The 23,105-nt window shown below is 36.6% G+C and overlaps 2 protein-coding genes across 10 annotated transcripts; one reads left to right on the top strand and one right to left on the bottom strand.

The window, feature by feature from the left end:
- The first annotated feature begins 1,602 nt into the window (after positions 1-1,602).
- On the top strand, positions 1,603-7,679 carry LOC104593162 (uncharacterized). 2 transcript variants are annotated; one of them, XM_010252889.3, is made up of 9 exons: positions 1,603-1,974; positions 2,452-2,803; positions 3,885-3,918; positions 4,376-4,603; positions 5,164-5,253; positions 6,108-6,173; positions 6,276-6,367; positions 6,451-6,498; positions 7,143-7,679. In XM_010252889.3, exons 1-9 carry the CDS (start codon positions 1,860-1,862, stop codon positions 7,258-7,260), a joined length of 1,143 nt encoding a protein of 380 aa, XP_010251191.1. In that variant the 5' UTR covers positions 1,603-1,859; the 3' UTR covers positions 7,261-7,679. The 2 variants fall into 2 exon arrangements, with proteins under 2 accessions (XP_010251191.1, XP_088758363.1); XM_088902237.1 differs by lacking the exon at positions 6,451-6,498 and having other exon boundaries at positions 1,701-1,974.
- Positions 7,680-8,816: 1,137 nt separating this feature from the next.
- On the bottom strand, positions 8,817-22,638 carry LOC104593161 (Mitochondrial import inner membrane translocase subunit Tim17/Tim22/Tim23 family protein). Of its 8 annotated transcripts, none has more exons than XM_010252885.3 (7): positions 22,468-22,635; positions 21,721-22,065; positions 17,686-17,845; positions 16,498-16,602; positions 15,468-15,723; positions 10,535-10,612; positions 8,817-9,465 (listed from the first exon to the last, which is right to left on the bottom strand). In XM_010252885.3, the coding sequence occupies exons 3-7, from the start codon at positions 17,722-17,724 to the stop codon at positions 9,329-9,331; spliced, it is 615 nt and encodes a 204-aa protein (XP_010251187.1). In that variant the 5' UTR covers positions 17,725-17,845; positions 21,721-22,065; positions 22,468-22,635; the 3' UTR covers positions 8,817-9,328. The 8 variants fall into 8 exon arrangements, with proteins under 8 accessions (XP_010251187.1, XP_019052543.1, XP_010251185.1 ...); XM_019196998.2 differs by having other exon boundaries at positions 21,783-22,065; XM_010252883.3 differs by lacking the exon at positions 21,721-22,065 and having other exon boundaries at positions 17,686-17,738; positions 22,468-22,638.
- Positions 22,639-23,105: the final 467 nt, after the last annotated feature.

The raw sequence follows: 23,105 nt of genomic DNA, 5'->3' as shown, positions 1-23,105 counted from the left end.
ACTTGGACCAAGTGTAGCTTGAAGGCGACAATCAGAACGTTTTGGATAGTTTCGAGTAACGAAACCTGTGATCCATCCGGGCTCGACAATGAGATGGACAAGACACAACAAAACAAATTAGAACCAAAGTTCACTTTGATTGCATATTTTTTCAACCCTAGGCCTAATTTGACCTTCTAGAATTGGGCTTGGGGGGTTTACATTGCATCCCACAAGGGGGCGCCCCACAGTACATCTTCTTCGTGCATTGAGAATATCTCCCGATGATAATATCAGTCTCGATGATATCATCATTGGAAGATGTTCCCAATACACAACGAGGATGGACATGCAGATATGAACTCGGGTTTAGAACAATCTGAACTATAAGTCAAGTTACTGTATATTAATTTCGAAGTAAAAAAAAGACTTAATTAAAAACTCCCTAAAAAAGAGCAAAAGATAAAGGATATATCTACTCTAATAATAATAATAGCTTTTAACACATGTTCATGTAAGGGGTATTAGTGCCTTCACATAGGAGTTTTTGATAATAAATGGATTATTTTTTAGGGGGAAGCAGACTAAACAACCCAACTGCTCAATTAGTAAATTATCACCTGAAACCAATTGATCATTAGTGAAAATCCATTAATTTGGGTTGTATTAGTTTAGATTTATTTTCGATTTGGTTTATTTGTTCAAAAGATTTAAACTTAAAAATTAAAATTAAATTTAATAAATTATAATGATATTATTAAAAAATGAAATTATAATATAAAATATTTTAAAGTAAAAAAAATGAAAATTTTTCCATTTTTTCATATTAAAAAAATATATTTAAAATATAAAATATTAATATATTTATAATCGGGTCGATTCAATTTTGATCGATTTACAAAAAACTAAATCAAAATTCACCTAACTCAATCAAATTGAAAAATTACTGAACCAAAGCCAATGGTCGAATTCAATCCAATTAATTATTAAAATTATATACTCCTCTATATAATTCTATTGTTTAACTTCTACTTAACAAAATCCACATTATACGAATCCCCACTAATTATTAATAAAAAAATGCACTTCCATTGTGGATTTCCATGTGCAACGACCGACCTTTCACATCATGGATGTTCCTCCACCTGTACTTCTGAACTCTGTATTTGACCCATAACTGATAAGTTGAAATAATAAATGTTAATGGAGTTTTTGCCAATAACAATTACAAATTTACAATTAGGATATAGATTTTCTGCACGATGGCCCATTGATCAAACGATCCATTAAATGCACCATACCATATTATATATATTTGACGAAGATCAAACTATCCATTAAATGCACCATACCATATTATATATATTTGACGAAGAACAAACTATCCATTAAATGCACCATACCATATTACATTAAATGATCCATTAAATTGCACATCTGATCGACTTCAATCACTTTGACCATTTTTACTCTTTTTTTAAGTTACTATTCCCATTGAACTAAATATTTTTCAATTCCAAGCGGCCTCAACTCAAGGCTCAAGCATATTTCAATCGTTTTAGATCTTTTTATAAAAAAAAAAAAGCATATTTAAATCTGCATAAAAGAACTCCTGTCGTCTTCGTGCGTCTCTGTCTCAGTTTCTGTCTCGTTCTCCCTCCAATATTGGGTGATTAAAAGAAAGGAAAAATGAAAGAAAGAAAGAAAGAAAGACTGTTCTAAAATGGGTGGTTGAGATCTTTACAATTTTCTTATCTCATAGACCGATACGGATATATATGCATATAGCAATTAATACCATCTGAGTCCGTAATCGGGGATTTGTTTGGTTGATAACTTGATATCTGTAATCTGGAGAAGAGATAAAAAAGGGGAAATTTATGTCTAAAGTAAGCCGCCCTTTTGTCTTCTGTTCTCCTTTCTTGTTTTGCTTCCAAAGTGAAGAAGCAAAGAATCTCGTTTACACACCACCCTCGCTCTCCTTCCTTTTTCGATGTAAGTATTCAGCTTTCCTTTCCTTAGAATTCAGCTTCTTCCCTCTCATTGTTAATATTGATCTTATCTTTCTGTGTAAAACTCATCCGTAGGACCGTAGCTAAGAATATCTGCTTAATTTCAACCATTAATGAGGTCAAATTCGTCTTGTTTCATGGTGCTTGAATTTCTGCTTTGCAAGACTAGCTCTTCTCCTTCACTGATTCTACTATTTATGAGAAACCCAGTAATAATTAGGATTCTTTTCATTTAATTTTGCGTATATGGTGTCTATTTGCATTTCTATTTGATGGCCTTAGTCTTAGATTCTTGTGTTTTGGGTTTCTGTTTTCATTCCTCTCCATTGGTTCTTATTCTTATAGATTTGGGTTAAACTAGACCCTCTTTTAAATTTTCCTACAAAGTAGCACCTGGAAATGAAGTAAACATTTTACACACATCAATGTATTATATGTAACGCCATGGATTTCTTAACAGGGGTCTCCAACCGTTCATGGCATCCAGTCGTGATTTCTGATACAACCACCCCTAGTTATTGGTTGAACTGGAGGTTCTTGCTTTGTGCTATTTGGGTCTTGACCTCTATTGTTCTGGCATCACTACTTATATGGAAATATGAAGGTTCCAGTGATTCAGAAATTGATGGAGGAGAACCACGACAAGGAAAGGCAGGGACTTTATATGAGGATGACGCTTGGAAACCATGTTTGAAAGACTTGCATCCTGCTTGGCTGCTGGCTTTTCGCATTATTGCTTTTTTTGTACTTTTGGCATTGCTCATTGCGAATGTCATTGTCGATGGTGGTGGCATATTTTTCTTCTATACCCAGTAAGCCAATTTTTGTTTTGTTTTTTTTTTTAATGCTTAAATAGTTAAACTACCATTGAAGTGGCTAACCAAATTTTGGTTTGACACCCTTGTTCTGAAACTTTATAGTTCTAGTTGTATGGCTTTGTTAAATGTTTTAAAAGGTGTGGGAGGCATACACTTGGAGGCGCACCTCCTGGTGAGGCGCCCCAGAACACCCTGAGGAGTTGGTGCCTCTAAGGTGTATGACTCATGCAAAGAGAAAGAATAAAAGAAAAGAAATAAAAAAGGAAAAGGGAAGGGAAGGGAAGGGAAGGGAAAGAAAAAGAAAGAAAAAAAAAGAGAAGAAAAAAAGAAAGGGAACTTATCAAAAAAAAAAAAAGGAAGAACAAGACTGGATCCACTTCCTCTTTTTCTTCTTCCTCCTCCACCTCTACCCCTTAAGTAGGCGCAAGCCTCCTTGTGCTCGCGACGCTTATGCTTCTTACATTCTGAATTATGCCTCACATCATGTCTCTATGTTTTAAAACATTTTGTTTTATAGGAAGTCTTGTTTTCCACTTTTCTTGGTCATAGTGCTAAATTACTGATTGAATGTGGTACACAAATCTTCTGACCAATTTCATAATTAGTTAGCTAGCCTCTTTTTGTTCCTTATACTTCTATTATCCAGGAAAAAAGGATAAAAGAAGAAAAAGCTTTAGTAAGTTCAGAATGGTTAGTTACGCCAGAGAGTTCATCATAAAGTATAATCTGAACTAAGGGATTAAATGTATGAGCATCTTGCAAAGGAAGCCCGTGTTCTTAAAGGGGAAAAATAAAACTTTGAGACATTGTAACCAAAGGCACCTTAGAGTGCTTTCAGTAATGTACATGTAAATGAAAACTTTTATTTGCTATGACTTGGAATGCCCTGTATTTTAGTTTTAATATTTCTGTTATTGAAGGTTTCCATAGCTTCCTACAACATGAAGTATAGAGAGTTAGAGACCATTTTATTTATTTATTATATAATAAAGTTGTATGTATGACCAGCTTTCTAATTAAGCATGGAGGATGAACTTTCTTATCTATTTTGGGCTTCTGGTTTTGGATGTTGCAGGTGGACTTTTACATTGGTTACCATTTATTTTGGGGTATGCCCTCTAACTTTAAAGGGCTTATACCAGAAAATCTTCTTGAGTGTCTCTATTTTTCACCTTGAATGTCTGTATGCACACACTTGGTCAAGTAATCATTATCATCATGGTCTGCTTCCATTATATTTCTGTTATTTATTATAACTTATAAGCTGATTTATTCATTTTATATATACTTGATATCTTCACACAACACATCTCCGTTGCTTATGATTACAATTCCAATTGTAGCTTTAAAGGGATTATACCAGAAAATCTTCTTTTGAGTGTCTCTATTTTTCACCTTGAATGTCTGTATGCACACACTTGGTCAAGTTATCATTATCGTCATGGTCTGCTTCCATGATGTTGCTGTTATTTATTATAACTTATAAGCTGATTTATTCATTTTATATATACTTGATATCTTCACACAACACATCTCTGTTGCTTATGATTACAATTCCAATTGTAGCTTGGTTCCTTGCTCTCCATTTATGGGTGTTACCAATACCACCATAAGTTTGGTGGTTATAAGGTTAATCATTCCACTATAGATACAGAACGAGGCACCAACATGGCTTCTATGCATGGGGAAAATGCAAATGCTTGTTACTCTGCAAAAACACCAGATCCACAGGAAGAACGTTATGTTCACCAAACTGCTGGAATTTGGAGTTATGTCTTTCAAGTTATTTTTCAGGTAAAAATCTATGCCAAGAATTTATGAAGGCTTTATTTTAGGAAAACATAGTATTGATAGGAAAATTCAATGTTCTGCCTTCCAATTTATCTATAAAATGAGATATTGTTTCTTTTCTCCTCTCTTCTTTTTCATCTCCAGCAGTAGCTCATTCTTCCTTCCTTGTGCAATCCCGTTTTCCTGTATAGTTTGCATGCATAGATAGGATTTCTTTTTGAGGAAAGCTTATATAACTATATGTTAGATCACAAGGGTTATATATCAGTGTTTTTTTATAATAAATAAGGGATGCATACCAGTTGCAAAGTGGTAAATGTGGTGAACATCATGGTTGTTACAAACTTTCACGGTTCATATCTAAGAATTCTTCTATGCCAAATGTTGATTAAATTGGATAGCATTAACTTTTTAATATATCTACTACCCCTTTTAATTCCTGAATATGATCCTGGATTGGAATACAACCTTAGAATTTTCTCTTTTATAATATTATTAAATACAATACCTATGTTGTTTCATTTAACTTGAATCTCCTTTTTTTTTCCTTGTTTATTTAACAGATGAACGCAGGTGCTGTGGTGCTCACTGATATTGTCTTTTGGCTTATCCTCTTTCCATTTTTAACCATGAAAGACTACAAACTGACTTTTGTAAGTATCAAACGAAACAGTTTGATCTAATTTTCTTTCCTCACCTATAGTTGCTTATGCTGTATGCATTCATAAATATGGTTCTAGTGTTAATTGGACATGGAAAACTTGTCAGCTCCCACTTAAAAAGGTCTTTATCCTTTGTATTTTATTTTGGTTTGAATCCATATTTCTATTGCAACATCATAATCTGTATGCTGTTGTTTTTATGACTTTTTCCAAATGTCGAACTTTTACTCTAAGATGAGCCTTGTGATAGTTAATGAAACCCAAAAGACCTATTCAACTTAGAAATGACAGGTCCATTCAAGTGCCAAGCAGGTTAACCATATCTTCTACCTTACAAATTTTTTTCCACATATTCCTTTAGAAAATTCAGGATTAAGTGAACAGTTGATTTGTTTATCTGCAAGCTACTTATCTAATAAAAGTGGCATCCAGACTTTTTTTGGTACTATTTTTTTCTGATGTTAATCACTATGTCAACATTTGAATAAAAATTGGATGGAATCTTAATTTTTCGTTTTGAGAGAAAAAGAGACATTAATGTTAAAAATGAAATTTTAATGATATTTTCATGTCTTCATACGTGCATTTTGTGACTGAGCAAGTGCGGTACCTTGATCATATCCAGAGCCATTCCTTTTATCTTTTCTGTTTTACTTTTTCATTTTTTGAAATGATTTATAGCTATGCCAATAGCCATACATCTTAGTAAGGATGCATCTGCTAGCTTGTTCTTATATTTTGTTAAGTGGTTTTAGGAGAATTCATCTTTATATTGTCTAGAAGATTCAATTCCTTCTCCAAAAATCCTTCTTATTTGATTAGTGTTTCTTTTCCTCCTGTGTTAGTTGAAGATTGGTATGCACTCAATCAATGCCATTATACTGCTTGGGGATATGGCCTTAAATTGTTTGGTGAGTTGTAATTTATCATTGCTAATTTGCTACTTATCTTTTTCAAGTTTTCATTTTATTTTTCAAGTTATTTGCCTGATCACTGCGTGTTTTACCTTTCAGCGGTTTCCTCTATTTCGGTTTGCATACTTTATTTTATGGACGGGAATATATGTCATTTTTCAGTGGCTTGTCCATGCGTGTATCTCAATTTGGTAAAGTTGGTTTCTTCTTTCAACCTTCTGCTCTGATAACCTCTAGTTTTCATTACATGTAATGATAATTCTCTTTATGATAGGTGGCCCTACCCATTTCTTGACTTGTCATCTTCCTATGCTCCAGTCTGGTATGTAATCTTAACTTAATACACAAGAGAAAATAAATCCTATACATACCAATCAAAAAACTAGAAAGGATAGGATCAGGAATGAAGTCATCTGTAGAAAACTAGGAGTAGCTCCAATAAGTGATAAAATGAGAGAGAGTAAACTAAGATGGTTTGGTCACATGCATGGAAGACCACCAACTGCTCTAGTTAGAAGAAGAGCTAGGGGGTAGACCAAAAAGGACATGGGTAGAAGTAGTAAGAAATTATTTAAGCACTAATAATTTAATAGTGGATATGGCTTTAAATAGAATGGATTGGGATAAGGCATCAGATGATGATGATGGCATACCAATCCCAAAAAAAAAAAAAAAAAAAAAAAATATTATCCATGCCTTGTATAAGATAAAGGGGATGATCTGCTTATCAGTTGTGCAATTCTTGATGATGATGATCTGCTTATCAGATGATTGAGATCATCTGACCAGTGAAATCTTTGGTTTCATGGTTCATCCAAGGGAGCCGGTTAATTGCACTTGAACTTGTAGGTTGTATTAGATATTCAGGACATCAACCCTTTTACCCTTTTATATGGTATGATAGAATGGAATATAGTTATTTTGCCTTATAACAAAGCCCCTTGTGTTGTTGATAATGTTTTGCAGGTACTTATCAGTAGCATTGATGCATTTCCCATGCTATGGCATTTTTGCTCTATTGATAAGAATGAAACACTTCTTGATGTTGAGATGGTTCCCGCAGTCTTATCAGTGCATGATGTAAATAATTATTAGTATGGGCTTGATGCCATTCAGAGCTAGAGCGCTATCATGCTGTCACAGTATTTGGAGATTGGACTTGTCTCCAAGCATATTGGTGATCGAACAGGGTCTATACTCTATACTCCTTAGAGAAGACCCTTTCTGGAACAACACAGGCAGAAAGATGCCTAAAGAATACAAAACTATACAGAGGCCAGTCTCTTGATCGAATTCATTAAAATTCATGAATACTCTTTTGATCATATGTGAAATGTAATTTTTTTTGTTACAGTAACGTATAATTGTAGTAGTTCTTTTTTTCCTCCAAACCTTAAGGAGGACAAGAATTATACTGAATTGTTTACATAATTTTTCCCCTGTGATAGAAACTGTGCTGATCACATAATTTATTAAAGTAAATAAATATTCAAGTTCTGTACATACCCGATATGATGATGGTTTTGGTTGTGCAATAAAGATCATCTGCTAGTCCCCGTATTACCATATTATGTTATGGGGTTAAAAAGGACTTTATTTGATATGGTCAGGTATTACCATACTGTTTCTGTCAAATGCCAAGAACAAACCAAGGTTCTGTTTAGCTAAACAGACGAATTTTACAAATGTTCCGTTTCACCAACTTGGGAACAAAACAAACAAATACACCATTTAATTACATTTGGCAAATCGATTTTTGCTAATTATGCTGTGGGTTTCATCAGAAGATGGTTTCTTGAATCATCAAAATGATGTGAATCAAGATAATGGTGATGAATGACTGAAAAAGCTGATAGTTTTTCTGCGATGTTGTGCCCGAGTCTAGATCTCCTACACATGACTCTACCCACACTATTCACATGAGATCACAGCCACATAGGGAACTTCTCATGCTCTTACATCTTGTTATGCATGGAGAGATGTTCCCAATGCACGGAGGTAGTGTTTTGTGGGTAGAGTTCTTGTGGGCAAGAGATCCAAGAGTCCCTTGTTACAATGAAAATGTTTTAAAAACAAACTCCAAGCACTGGATGCATGCTATTCCTATCTTGTGGAGCTCCTTCTGATTACCATAAAAATAAAATTAAAAAAAAAAAACCTCTCCACCAAGTGGGGTTTTCTATGGGTTTTCCAGAAACAAAAAATGCATAATCAGAGAGAACCAATTTTTTTTTTTAAATTTATGTGTTTCTCAAAAAGAGAAAAAACCGATGTACAAGCGTATAACCAGAGAGTGGCGTTCCTGATTCTTGGTGAACAGAACGCTTGTGAAATGCAATACTCTCCATTCCAAAACAACCTCCACATTTTAAAATCACTAGCGCAATCAATGAAGGATTCTTTTAATTGATTTATTCTGAAAAAAAAAGAATAACCATTAAAGAGGAAAACTTTGAGAAGAAAAATTTTGAAAAGAAAAAAAGTGCTTATTTCACTTTGGTCCTTTGTTATGGAGGGAATGAAAAGAATAAGAATAGGTAAGGCCAGTGAAAAGGAAACCAGCCATCTAACTGGTAGCTTAAAAATACATATTAAAAGAAACAAAAACATAATCAAAGTTAGGTTACGAACATTATGCAGTTAGGTAATAATATTATTTTGACAAATATAGAACGACAGATCTACAAGATTTGTTTGCACAATTGAAATTAGAAAAGTTCCTAGTTCCTACATCAAATGGGAACCAGGTTTCAATTACCAACTTAGAAACACAAGAAACCCCTGTTGGAGTCGTCTCTCTTCTCAGCGAATTAAAACCATCATTGGTGACTGCAGGATTATTCTTAGAAGGATCTCCAATGCGGTAATTCCCTTTATTTCTCTAATTGTAATGAATTGGCTCATTGTATTGCTAAACAAGCATGTGAGTGCCATCTCGAGAACCCGTATGTGGTAGATAGTCCCTGAATTTCTTATGGCTATGTAGTATGTACTCGAACGAAATTCCCTACTCTGGTTGAAAAAATTAAAAAAAAAAAATACACAAGATGTATCAAGTTTGTTTCAACGGTTTTCTCTTTCTTCCTTGTCCACGCTTGCTTTTCTTTCCACAGTGCATTAATGTTTGATCTTCAACACTTAAGATTGTCATATTATTTACTCAAGCTCCCTTCAAGCCTCTCGATTGCAGCACCGACTCCACTCTTTGCCTCTCCATTTTCATCCAATGTGGAATAAGCAGCCAAGTTCTCTTCATTTGCTTTCTCCACAAGCTTCAGATGAACCCAACCTGTGAGAGAGGGAACCTTAATTCTGCCATTCAATTCAATTCCTTATTGGTACATAAAACTATTCAGTCTTGAACAATCAAAAAAGATGTCAATCTGATTTTATGAGAATTTAAACTGAACCCACCCAATCACCCAAAAAGAAAAAAACAGTATCTTGCAAACCGACTTTTTTTAATATAAAAAAACTGACATGTTTTAGTCAAAGCTAAAAAATGGAGTGCTATTGAAAGTCAATGGTGGCCCACAAACCGCATGACACCTTTGGGAAAAGGAAAACAAAATCTTCTATAAAAAAGTACTTCTCATTTTCCTTTTAACAGATATGTTTAGAAAAGGAAAACCTTCGGGTTGAACAGCCAATCAAGTTTCTTTAGCATTTTCCAGACAAAAGTTTTAGAAGAAAAAAGAAAGAAAAAACAAGAACAAAATCTTTTGCATGGATAAGGTTACTAACAACTGGGAATAGAGTCGACAAGGTACCAGCTTTGACTGGCAATTTGCTAATGTTGTCAAAGATTTAGCAAATTATCTAAAAAAAAAACTAGGGAATAGGGATCTGGCTCCTGGAGCAGTTGATCTGACCAGAAGATGTCATTGACAATTTGGAGGATTAAGAAGTAGGTCTGTGGTGTTTGGCTTATTCATGTGAGTATCAAGTTTGTTTTACTAGATGAATCTCATTAAAAGAAAAAATTGTATGGGGGAAAGGGGGGGATAAATTAAGAGGAGGGTTTTGGTGGGGTGGTATTGATAGAAAAATTTGGAATTACGAAATTAAAGATAAAAAAAAAAAGTTTGATAAATTAAGAGGAGCCAAGGAGGGTTCCTTGTCAAAAAGAAGGCTTTTTTATGAGGATTTTGTTCTCTTCTTGGTGCTTGAGCCATAAAGCTTGTATATTTTTGTATACCTTCACCCATCATCGTCTTAATAAATGTCTTTTTATTAAGTAAATCAAAATTTACTTAATAAATTTTGGTTCAATCATGGGCAGTATTTTACTCTTGGAAGTCTAGAACATGAAAGTAAATCAAAATTTTCTGAAAAAATAAATAACAGAAATATATTACCAAGAGGGAAGCAAAATGCTGCTCCCAAAAATGAACCCATCAACACATTCCTTGCACGCCAAAGGAGGGACCCTGGCACTGGAAAGAGAAAGAAGGAAAATGTACATATCAAACGCAGATATAAAGCTATTAATTATCAAAATGAACACACAGACACAAAGCTGCTATTATAGGTTCGCCACCACTGAAATCCATAATGGCCTACTATAAGGTATCATCTAACTATAATTCTTCTCTGAAACCAATGTTGCCTACTATAGGGAACATAGGTGCGTGGCATGTCAAAATCTAGAAATTGTAGCTCAGGGCCATTACTTGGTGTAATGGTAAAAAGCCAAAGGTTAGGACCAAATCCAGCCCACCCATCCCAAGAACCCAGATAGCTGGGACTAATATTTGGTAATAGCCTTTTTGTAAATTAATAACTTCTAAATGTAGTAGGAATAAGAAAAGAAAAGATGCAAAATCTAAGCTGTGGAATCTAGGTTCCTTTTTTTGTCAATAATCTAGGTTCCTTTTTTTGTCAATAATCTAGGTTCCTTTTTTATCAACAATCTAGGTTCCCTTTTTTTATCAATAATCTAGATTCCTTATTCAACATGACATTTCTCATGAGTCATGACACAGTCTAAGGGTGCCACACAACAAAATTTCTTCTTGATTTCTGTTAGGAGAATTTTTTTTTAAGAATCAAGAAAAAAATCATTAAAAGAAAAAGATTACATCCTAACACCCGTGGTTGTCTAGATGACACACCAAATACAAACACAAAGGATTCTGCATTACAAGGCTGTAAATCAAGGAAATTCCATAAATTTTCAAACAAATTAGCTTTGGAGACTTGATCAAATTGCCCATTCCTGCTATCAAAAATTCAAAGCTCCACCCATTCACCTCCCTCCTCCTTCCTTCTTTCATACCCCTCACAATCCAGCTAAGAAACCTCAACTTCCTCCCCCTCCATCAACCCCAAAATTATTGATATTCACCTTCCCATTTTGTACTACTTCCTTGCCTTCTTGGTCCTTTTGAATCTGTTCCTCTCCCTCCCTCTCTCTCTCTCTCTCCTGTCTTCCCGCTACTGTCCCCAGTCTTTGAAGCTTCTCCAACTTCTCCTTGGTTTTCTTCTTCTGGTCTCTGTTGTGTACCTTGAGTTTAACTGCCTGCATCTTTTGATTGGACATTTCTGAGGTCTAGAGTTTGTCTTAAGTCCTTTCCTTTTGTAAATTCTCTTAAATCAGTCGCAAGGACCATTGCCGACCAATCCTTCCTTGAGACGATGAAAAACCTTGGTTACATGAACAAGTTGTCCGTTACTGTAACCTCTCATTTTCCGGCGGCACCACCTTTTGGTTCTCTAAATTAGTTTGTCTCGGGTCGGTTACAACTCTTCTCCTACCTAGCTCCACCCCCAGCTTTCCGATCAGAATCGAAGTCCACCCTCCTACTTCTTTGTCTGTCCCTTCAGCTTTTCCATCACTTGTTACCTTCCCCGTTACCCACACATCTCCCTACTCTTGGCTCCACATGAAAGCACCTTTCTCTTTGATAAATTTCCCTCCTTATCACAGTTTTCTTCCACTTCAGCTCTTTCCACCACTCCATCCCCCTCCTCAATCCCATCAGAAAATTTAAAAATTTCTTTCTCAAAGTTAACAGGTAGATCCTTGGCACCAACTTTTTCTTGTAATGCCATCGAGCCTGGTTCTCCAAGATCACACCCAACCTCAAGGGGTGTCAGCTCTGTAACTTCGGGATTGGAAGAACCAAGAATCCTTTCGGGAACCCTAAATTCCTGAAAAGGATGTCCCGCATCTCCAATCATGGGAGGAGTGTGTTCGCCGAAAACCCATTGAGTTCCACCTACAATCCTCTTCCTACCATTTTTGTCGTATCTAGCGACCACCCAAACCCATCTTTCTCTGGCATTGGTCGAAATCCTCCTTCCTACTGTTCCACTCCTTTTAAACTTCGGTCGGGTAAGCCCATGAAACTTTTTCTCGCCAACTGCCTTTCTCCTAAACTGAATCTCCTTCCTGCATCGATCTCTTTGGCGTTGCAACCTTGATCTTCCTTTGACATTTCTTTTTGGCATGACAAGGTCTTCAGTTGAGAACCCAGTTCTGACATAGCCGATGGCGGTCTTGCGTCATGCTTCTTAGCCACTCCCACTATCTTGTAAACATGGGGGAGAGGACCCAGGAGAGATGGCAAATGTATTTGAATAGACCCCACCACTTGAGTTTATCAAAGACCCAAGCAACGGATGATTACTAGTGTGGTCACGTGAGTTTCCAAACCCCAACGAGTGACTCTTTTGAACCGTTGGCGGACCAGCCGATTCAGATAAATTCTTTTCAAATCTCTTCTCTTTAAGCAGTGGATCCCACCCACTCATCAATTTAGCCCCTTCCGGTGTATCTTCCCCAATGTGGATCTCTTTCTTCATTAACCTCCTTTATTCCCCTTTCTCTTCCTACATTCAAGTCTGGAACTTGAAACGCCTTGCCCAAAACCCTCTCTGCGACCTTTCCTGCTTCCACGTCAATGCCCACTTCACTATACTCATTCACCCATGCCTCGCCATTTGTAACCCATCCGGCCAAGTCATCATTCTCCTTCGTCTTCCCGAACCAGAGCTTCACTTCCACTTCCAAGGCCACCCATACTCTGTTCCATAGACCTCCGGTGTGCAACATGAAAGATCTCGGAATCAACTCTGGCTTGACTCCAGCAATCTTCAGGCGTACTTCTCTCAAATCATGTTTGTTAAACAAAAGCAACGTACCTCCAATTGTTGTCACTACTTGCTCAAGTATGTTCCTCTGCCAAAGATTGAAGGGCAAGCCCAACAGGTTCAACTTAAAACAGTTGCCATTTAACTCTAAAGAGTTGCAAGATGGCAACCATTTCTAGATTGTCACACTTCCTTCTTCCGTAACAACAGTCTCAACATCCACCTTCGACTTACCTGCATCCAGAATGGCATTCCTCTCATTGAATGGTGTTAGAGCTGTTGTATACTTGAAACCTAGTTCCTTCGTTACATCTTCTGAAATTCTTTCCCAATTCGTCACTCCGTTGTTTGCCATAACCACTAGCTTTTGCTCCCAGTCCCCCTTCTCTCCCTCTAACCTGATTATTGGTTCTGTTGTAACTAAAGCATTTGTCGCAGAGTTCTTGCACTTGCACTTATCTTCCATTCCCTCAGCTTCAACAAATTCTTTTTTCCTTTGTTGTGTCACTCTCCTCTTTATTCCCCTAACTTCTACTTACCATCACATGAAGTTCATTAGCAACTCTTGACCACCCTTCCAGATATTTGCCTTCTGGAATGATAATCAGTTGCTTCTTTCCCTTCTCAAACCTTTCTTCTAAAGACACAAACCATCCCTTTCTGTTTCTCCTTCTTGCTGCATAGTAGTCCTTATTTCTAATGCTTATTGTGCCTTTTCCAGTCCATTCTCCAACTAACATTCACCGCACCAACCAGAAAACTCTGAAACCAAAACGCTGCCTCCCCCACTAGCAGAACTGTACCTTTTCTACCTTCTTGGATCTTAACGGTAAGCTCTTTCTGTTGGAACAGCTCCTCCAACAGGAATTCCTTCCTTTTCACTTTGAAAAAACTTCTCCATTTTCTGACCGGCAGAAAACTTCCGGGACTTTGAAACCCTCCTGCAACTCCTCTCATGAACCTATGCTTCCATAGGTGTGCGAAGACTGTGCTTGCAAGCTATGATGGATGCATCAATCTTCAAAATCAAAATCAATCGATTTTGCAAAATCCGAAGAACCAAATCCCTCCCATGTAGAATTTACAAAAGCACCCAAAATAACAAGAAGATCATAGATTAAAACACAACAACAATTCAGAGTTCTTGTTCACGAAGGTGGAACCAACAACAATGGAATCTGATTTTTATGCTTTCTAAAGTTCACAATTTTGTGGAAAAAGGTGTAAAAATCACCATGTGGGAGCCATGGTTGTCTGGACTTTCTGTTTCCAGAAGAGCTATTGCTGAGCAGCTGAAGCAGTAATTTCTCACCAAGTTTCTCTAGACTCCAAAATATCTAATTGCTCATTAATTAAGTCCACTCAGTGATTTATATCCCCAAACTTATCCAAACTCCATCTCAATTATCTACATTAGTACATTACAGGAAGCTTCATGGCTAGTGATAAATATTGGCAGATTTCAATCCATTAATTTCATGGCATCCAAATAACACTGCTGAAAACAGTTAAACATACTCTTTTAATCATCCCAGTTTTAGTACTTGGTTTGATGTTCAGAATCATATAATTGGTAAATTTCCTGACTAGGTCCACCTAGAAGCTGAGTAGGAAATATCTTGATTTATGTTCTGGTTGGCCATATGTGCTTTACATTTCCAAAGGTACTAAATGTGCATCAAACTACTGTCTGTAACAAGGAATAAAAAGCTTGGGATGTAAACATTTTCATATTGATGTATTTATTTATTTTTTGATGGATAACTCATCATTAACGTATTTATGCAAATTAATGTGCACATATGCTTCTTTTGATTAATTTAAAACAAATTGTTAATGGGGTTAGGGATGCTTATGCTCACTCTTGATGCTTATGAATTTAATAACAAAAACCATGTGAGATATATTATAGTACTTGAGAAAAAAAAATCTCAGGGAACCAAACAAGAAAGGCCCATAAACAACTGCTGCAAATATTAAAGATGACGAATATAGCAGATTAAGGTAAACCTTGGCAATTCAAATACAGTTAAAGTTCTCTATTTGAGGAGTAAGCTATACAGAACAATAGCATTCTTAGGCAGAAAGATGGCTTATTTGACTCTTTGAGAAGAATCAATAATATCAAATTTTGATTATTGGAGATTGACCAGAGGTAATAAGCAATGTGATGATGGATGAAATTCATTTTCTTACAGATGAGGCCAAATGCTGCAGCAGTGGCTGAACCAGCTCCAACAACATTAAAAACATCATGTACACCTCGTTTCTCAGCAAGCAGATTCTGTAAGCCATAAAAAGCAGCAGTAAACATTCCAAGGCGGACCCCACCAACTATTGACCCACGAGTTACTCGGATGAACCTTTTCTCCATTGCATCTCTCATTAACCGGTACTGCTCACGCTTGTCAGGTGTGCTCCCAAGCTTTAACATCACCTCTGCATCTTTGCTCTGCCATAAGTATATTTTTTTTCTTAATAAACATTGTCAACAAAGCCAAGTTGAACTCCAGTAGGACACAGTGGACCACTTAAAATACATGACATAGCAAATTGACAAGCACGTTATCCCCTAAACAATCTTTTCTGATAGGTTCTAAGAGATCAAAACCAATCAAAAGACAAATGAATATGCCGCATGTGCGGTCTCTCAACTTTTTAATTGATATAATTGGGTAACATTGATAAATTCCAAATAATCTTCTTTGGAATTTTCAAGCATCCCAAATATAGCACTAAAAGTATTCATATTAATTGGGGGTGGGGGGAGGGGTATGAGCATTAGAAAGGAGCAGCTGTCCACTTCACTGATATGTATCGCAGCTAACCAGGGTTTGAGGGGGATTGAAACCTACATTCCCATGCTTGTCAGCCCCAGGTTTAAACAATGCGCCAAGCCATGTCCCCTATTCATTGACCCATCTTATTTTTTCCTTTTTTCTGAGTGATCAAAACTTCAACTTTTCATTATGGTGTGGGCGAGATTCAATCCCAAGTCTCTGCTATAAACAGCAGGAGACCTTACCAACCAGCTAATTGGCACCTTGATTTCTAGCAATTTTCTGTCTTCTCAGTGTCCCTTCTTTTTTCCCCTTTTCCACCTTTCAATATTGTATGCATTTTGGTTAGGTGAAGTGAGCAGAAAATAATGAGCATTTTGCAACTGAACAACCATTCCATATGGTCTTATTAGTGTATAAAAAGTGATTCACAAATGTAAACTCACAACAGATGCAGTTGCCTCCTTGCTGCCTCCATATAGCATACCAGCAAATACTCCAATAATAGTGGCTGTGCCCCAGTTTACTGTACCTGCCATCTTTGGAGCTCCCTGGTTTAGATAAAACGGTGTTAGCAAATTAGACAACATATCAAATTGAACAATAAACAGTCATGTAACCAGGAAAGTGTAAAAAAGGATAACCAGCTCTTGCCATCATTTGACATACTCAAATAATCTCAATTTTAGCATATTTTTACCATTTGCATACTTAATGGATTAAAATGATAATAAATATCCTTTACCTATTGTCCACAACTAGTCATACATGTTTGGTCATTTATCTCCTCGCATTAAGGTATACTGTAAAATGTCCACTCACTCATTTCATATAGCAGGTCCTCCAATCACTCACCTATATATATAAATAGGTAAAACCTTCAATTTGGGCATCCAATCACTCAGCTATGAATTGGGCTTTACATTTGATTAAAAAAGGGGAGGACCTTCAATTTGGGCATTAAGATTGATAAATACCATAGGAAGCATTAGAGAATCCACCAGTAATTTATATCAAAGACACCCTGCTGCACTCATGTTATGGTAATTAGTGCATGGTCAACAACTAATCCAAGGTTGGTTGACAAGTGCATGACATAAGAAACTGGAAATCTCTACAACATACTACGAGTGATCAAAATCTGAAATCTGGATATTCCAGAAATCCAAATTCATGTAGCAGAGTGAAGTTTTCAACGATTGGGCTGAATCTTTTTGAAGAAGATATAAATTATTGTATTAAAAAGAAGAAAGGTACATGAGGAGATGTATGTGCTACAGCTAAACCAGCAAAAAGAAATTACAGAGGAAGATTTCTTTCACTTTACAAAATTTCCCTAAAGGTACCCAATTTAGCTAAACCATCGGCTGTAGTATTTAATTCTCTGGGAATCCAGCTTAAATTTACAGTCATGGTGTTCAAAATGTCCCTGGCCTTGGCCAAGAAATGAGCATGATTAGGCTGAACCTACTCAGCACATAAGGTTAGAAAGAAAGGTGAAAAAATAAAATAAAATAATCAGCGTTCAATGCATGCAAGAACATTTTACGATGATAAGGAGAACATTTTTTAATGCCTTTCTTCTCTCAAGAAAGTAACAGCCAAGAGGACTAAGATCATCAACAAATACTTACAATCAGTGCTGTTTCTTCTGGTTTCTCTGTGGTTTCCATGGCTGGAAAATGCCCTGTAGAAAGAAGTGTCTAATCAAGATTTCTAATTGAAACCTTTAACCAATCCACGTTGTGATCCGAGCAAAGAGTTCACTTTCGCTCTTTTTAAAATGGCAAACTCCTGTCATCCAGTAAAAGAGTTACATCATCATCAGTATCCATGACTATAACAGTGTTACATGTAAGCTGGGGAGTCCATGCCGAAGATAAATGTTGACAATGGTACTAGGGTAAAGATATGCTCGATGGATATTATAATAAAAGAGTTAAACCATCATCAGTATCTATGACCATAACAACAATAACAGTGTTACATGTAAGTTGGGGTGTCCATGCTGGAGATAAACGTTGACAGTGGTACTAGGGTAAGGATATGCTCGACGGATATGGGTTAAAGAGAATTGCGGTGTTTAATAACTGTTGAATTAAGCGTTGAAGGTAGAACACAAAAAAGATGCCAAATATAAAAATACATGTTAAGCATTTGAATAAACCCATGACCTTATCTACAGAATGATGAAGCATGGATGATATAGACGCCTCCTTCAGCAGTTAATCCTAATCCCAGATAACTCAAGGTCAGGTAAGGCCAGTAAAGGGTTTGACAAAGCAAGTTCTTTTGATCCATAATTTAGTCTTTAGTAGTCCTATTAGTGTGATAATATTATGAAGAAATCTAATAATGGTATCTCGAAAAAAAAGTGCAAGTACATAACAACGAAGGAATAGTACTTTAAGGGAGAATGAATGATGTATTTAAACATTTTTCTGCCCATTAAATAAAATCCTAGAGATAAACAGAAGTTTTAATCTGGTCAAGTTTCAAAATTGCAAATATAATTTAAGCGTATAATAAATGCAAAAGGCACTGTATTGCATTAAATGTTGGCAAACACAAACACACAAGTTTGTATCGAGGGGACCTCGTGCTTAGCCTTTACACGGTATTGGCATCACTTAACTACCTACCCCCCTCTCAAAGAGTAAGACCCCGTTTGGTCTTTTCGTGTGGGTTGTCGGCTTTTTAGAAGTTTAGCAGCCCGCATTTTGGTCTTTTCCCATTTAGTTGGGAAAAGAACTAGCCATTGAAAGCCGCAACCCCAAAAAGATGCAGGAAGCCCATTTCGGGGTATTTTTGGGAAGCTCTCACTTTTTTTTTCAACTCATCTTCACGCAGAAAGATGCACAGACATACGCGCCTTAACCAAACAATCTTTAAGCTGTTAAGATCTTGATGCAAAAAGCTCACTTCGTCTTTTGACTATCAGAGCTTCCAGAAGATCTTTAAAAAAAGACTTGCTAAATGACCCCTAAATTAAGCTTTTGGGGGTGAATAGTATTGTCAATCCCCCATACAAAATACATAAATAGCCCATCATGACACGTACAATGACACTTTGAGGGCATACTTGTGATAGGGTGGCACTCACGCAACCCGTTTGATCCATCCAACGCATCCACCTATTCTTGCAAACCCAACCATTTGACATGCGGGTCAAATTTGGGTTAAATCACCCGTTGAGCAAATGAACAGGTTAATTTGACATCCAGCTCGAAAGTGGGTCAAATAAAGCGGGTGGGTAGGTATCTAGTAGAGTAGTAAAGGGTCACGACTCTTAAGGGTTCGAATGTTTGCAGTCTGCCTTCATTCTGCAAGTCTGCACTCTGCAACTCTCCTCACCTCCACACCTCCACCTCTCTGCTTTTTGCAATACGGGAATTCTTTGAGCATTGTATCGTACAGCTCAGCATTATAACTGATTACTCTCTGATAATTATACATAGCTACGAGGCCCACGATACAAAGAAGATCTAAGAAAAGGTAAAGTCTAAAAAAACTCAAATCACCATCTCGGAATCTCTGACCATGAGTTCTCAGACACTAAAAGTAAGGATGAAAACAGTTTTGCTCTTTTTCATTTTTTTTAAATTGAAATCCTCTTGGTGTATTTGTTTGTCTTTGCATTTACTATATGCTTAAATTATATTTGCAATTTTGAAATTCGACCAGATTAAAACTTCTATTTATCTCTAGAATTTTATTTAATGGCAGAAAAATGTTTAAATCCATCATTCCTTCTCCCTTAAAGTACTATTCCTTCATTGTTACGTACCTGCAATTTTTTTTCAAGGCACCATTACTAGATTTCTTCATAATATTATCACACTAATAGGACTACTAAAGACTATAAATTATGGATCAAAGGAACCTGCTTTGTCAAACCCTTTACTCGCCTTACCTGACCTTGAGTTATCTGGGATTAGGATTAACTGCTGAAGGAAGCGTCTATATCATCCATGCTTCATCATTCTATAGATAAGGTTATAGGTTTACTCAAATGCTTAACATGTATTTTTATATTTGGCATCTTTTTTGTGTTCTACCTTCAACGCTTAATTCAACAGTTATTAAACACCGCATTTCTCTTTAACCCATATCCGTCGAGCATATCCTTACCCTAGTACCACTGTCAACGTTTATCTCCAGCATGGACTCCCCAACTTACATGTAACACTGTTATTGTTGTTATGGTCATGAATACTGATGATGGTTTAACTCTTTTATTATAATATCCATCGAGCATATCTTTACCCTAGTACCACTGTCAACGTTGGTACTAGCAGTGGTCCTGGGCGTGGGCCACCACTAGTGTCGTGTAAGGGTCATGATGCATTGAAGAGCAACCGGCTTTGATATCAATTGTCACGAGGCTAGTTACGAGTTGAAGAGATCCACCTCAATGTGGAAACCCTCAAGAGCTCCATGGTGGAGCTAGAAGCCCCATTGAATGGCATCGTGAGCAAGGTCCAAGATGTCCTAAAAGGTACCCTCAAGGAAGTACTTGGCGCATCATCGAGCAAGAAGGGAGCTTATCTCGATCCAACATCTAAGACAAGGTCAACAAGATGAAAGCGGAATGGTCAACATGGAAGAGATCCATGCCCATGCCGGTAGCCGTTCAAGTACAATTAGAATAAATGAAGAGAGAGTGGTTGGCCATGAAATCTGCCATGGCCACCCCTGTTGACCTCCAAGCTAAAATAAACGACATTAGAGGGGATATAACCCTTCTAAAGAGAGCAATAGCCAGTACACCTAGCCCCTCCACAACACTAGCCCTACTCGTGTGAAGATTCAGAAGCCGACACCTTATACCGGCTCCCAAGATGATTGAGAACTAAACTTCTTGTGGCAAATGGAGCAATATTGCCTTGTTGGCATTGATAATTGATAAACGCAGGTTCGTAATGCAACCATGTATTTGACTGATGCTGCTATGCTTTGGTGGCGCATGCAATACCAAGACATTGAGCGGCACATGCACCATCAACACTTTGGCAGATTTCAAGAGAACTAAAGTGACAATTCTATCCAGAGAACGTGGAGTACCTAGCCCGAGAAAAAAAAAAAAAAAAAAGCTTAAGGGACTCAAGCACGAGGACTCACTCCATGAATACATCAAAGAGTTTTCAACCCTTATCCTAGAGATCTCGAACATGTCCGACAAGGATCTATTGTTCAAATTCATTGATGGACTGAAGCCATGGGCCAAACTGGAAGTCAAACGCCTAGGGTGAGCATTCGGTTTATTCGGTTAAAAACCGAACTGAAAATAAAACATAAATTTTAAAAATCAAAATAAAAAAATGAAAACCAAACCAAAACCAAATTACAAGAAATCCAAAATAATCAAAATCAAAATTTTCGGTTCAGTTTTCGGTTATTTGGGTTAAAAATCGAATTTAATTAATATTTAATATTATATATTATAATATATAATATATAATATTATAATACATATATATAATATATTAATATAGAAATACATAGCATATTATATATTAAATGTTATATATTGTATATTATATATTACATTATATAATAAATTTTAGTTAATTTGGTTTTTTCGATTAACCGAACATCTAACTTTGAAAACCGAAATTGAAACCAAAATTTTAAGTTCGGTATTTCGGTTTTAACCGAATAATGCTCACCCCTTCCAACGCAGCAACGTGCAAGACCTTGCAACGGCAATGGTAATGGCATAGCAACTCACTGAGACGAGCTTATCAAACGAAGAAGCCCCCAAGCTAATTAGCCCACGTGCCTCAAATTTGAGTGGGGAGCAAACCAATCACGCCCTCCGTACACAACTCCAACTTCAACAAGCCGGCAAGAAAAGACCATGGGAAGAAACCACAAGGGGAACAAGGTACTCAGCATCAATACAAGCCCAATACTACTGAATCCCCATGTTCTTGCTTTATTTGTGGGGAAATGCATTGGGTTCAAAAGCTCAGCCTTCGACTTGGTTCGGAGTTCATGAACCATGATCCTCGCTGTAAAAGTAAATGAATCATAGATACGGTGAGGATGACATTTAAACAATTAAAGCAACACTTGTTTTAGGTCAAATACCTAGAAGTTACAAATGGAATCATAAAACAAAAATTGAGCCACCGAAACAAAGTCCATATCTCTAATGGAAAATGGAAATTAAAAAAACAAAAATAAGGTTCCAACGAATACGAGTGAAAACTAAAAATATAGCATAAAAAACGCGAGATAAGCTAAAATATTTTGACACAATAAACCATCCAAATCTCCATGAATTGCAGAGACAACCAAACTTTCATCGAAGCATAAGGTATAAAAAAATATATTAATAACATAACCTACGAGACAAGAACCCTGTAAGAAACCCTAGACACGAAGTGGCTTCAGCGAGTTGGAACTTTTACCCATTTGGTGGAATGTGTAATTGGCAATTCAAGCCCAGCCCCTCGGCCCTCGCTCTGCGCCTTCCGCAAAACAGAAAACGCGCACAGCTCCTTGGAGAAATTTATAGTGGGGAGAGCTCTTAGGGTTCGTAATTTTCAATGGAGAAATTGCCCTCAATAGCTTTTGTGGCGGGTCTAATCCATATTGGATGCGCTTATATCCACCCGTCGTTCCAATTCCTGATCAATTCGTATGGGCTAGGGGCTAGGGCTACACAACCGGGTATCCATGATCCATCCCCCAACCCTGTAGGCGGGATTCGATCCCGGGTCTCAGCCACCTATGAATGATCAGATTTTCGTCTTTTCGATGTTACCCCACTAAATTTAAGGTTTAATTACTTATAAGTATTCTTAAATTATTTGATAATTGCTTAAATATTCTTAAAATTCCAAGTCTTACTCAAAGTATCTCGAACTTTTAGAAATTCTTTTTTTTTGGTTAAATTTTGCTGTTTAATTAATAAAAAAGGCTCTTTATTCTCAATTATTCTTCAATTTTTCAAATTATGTCTCCATTAAATTTTTCTTTTTTTTTGATAAATCCAAACGGTGTTACAGGAGCATAGGGGTAGCACGTCCCCAATAATCACAATTAC

Source organism: Nelumbo nucifera, chromosome 3 (assembly GCF_055504915.1).
Source record: "Nelumbo nucifera cultivar China Antique chromosome 3, China Antique-T2T, whole genome shotgun sequence".
NCBI lineage: Eukaryota > Viridiplantae > Streptophyta > Magnoliopsida > Proteales > Nelumbonaceae > Nelumbo > Nelumbo nucifera.
Note: the sequence above shows the minus strand (reverse complement) of the source record. Positions and strands in the feature narration are given on the sequence as shown.

Excerpts from the sequence above, each read along its gene's own strand:
- LOC104593161 (XM_010252883.3), bottom strand. Across the intron at positions 16,603-17,685 it reads CAGAAGAAACAGCACTGATT|GGAGCTCCAAAGATGGCAGG; the intron begins GTAAGTATTTGT and ends TATCTAAACCAG. Across the intron at positions 10,613-15,467 it reads TGCAGCATTTGGCCTCATCT|TGCCAGGGTCCCTCCTTTGG; the intron begins GTAAGAAAATGA and ends TTCTCTTTCCAG.
- LOC104593162 (XM_010252889.3), top strand. The coding sequence starts at position 1,860 with ATGTCTAAAGTAAGCCGCCCTTTTGTCTTCTGTTCTCCTTTCTTGTTT. Across the intron at positions 4,604-5,163 it reads TCTTTCAAGTTATTTTTCAG|ATGAACGCAGGTGCTGTGGT; the intron begins GTAAAAATCTAT and ends TTTATTTAACAG. Across the intron at positions 6,368-6,450 it reads CATGCGTGTATCTCAATTTG|GTGGCCCTACCCATTTCTTG; the intron begins GTAAAGTTGGTT and ends TCTTTATGATAG.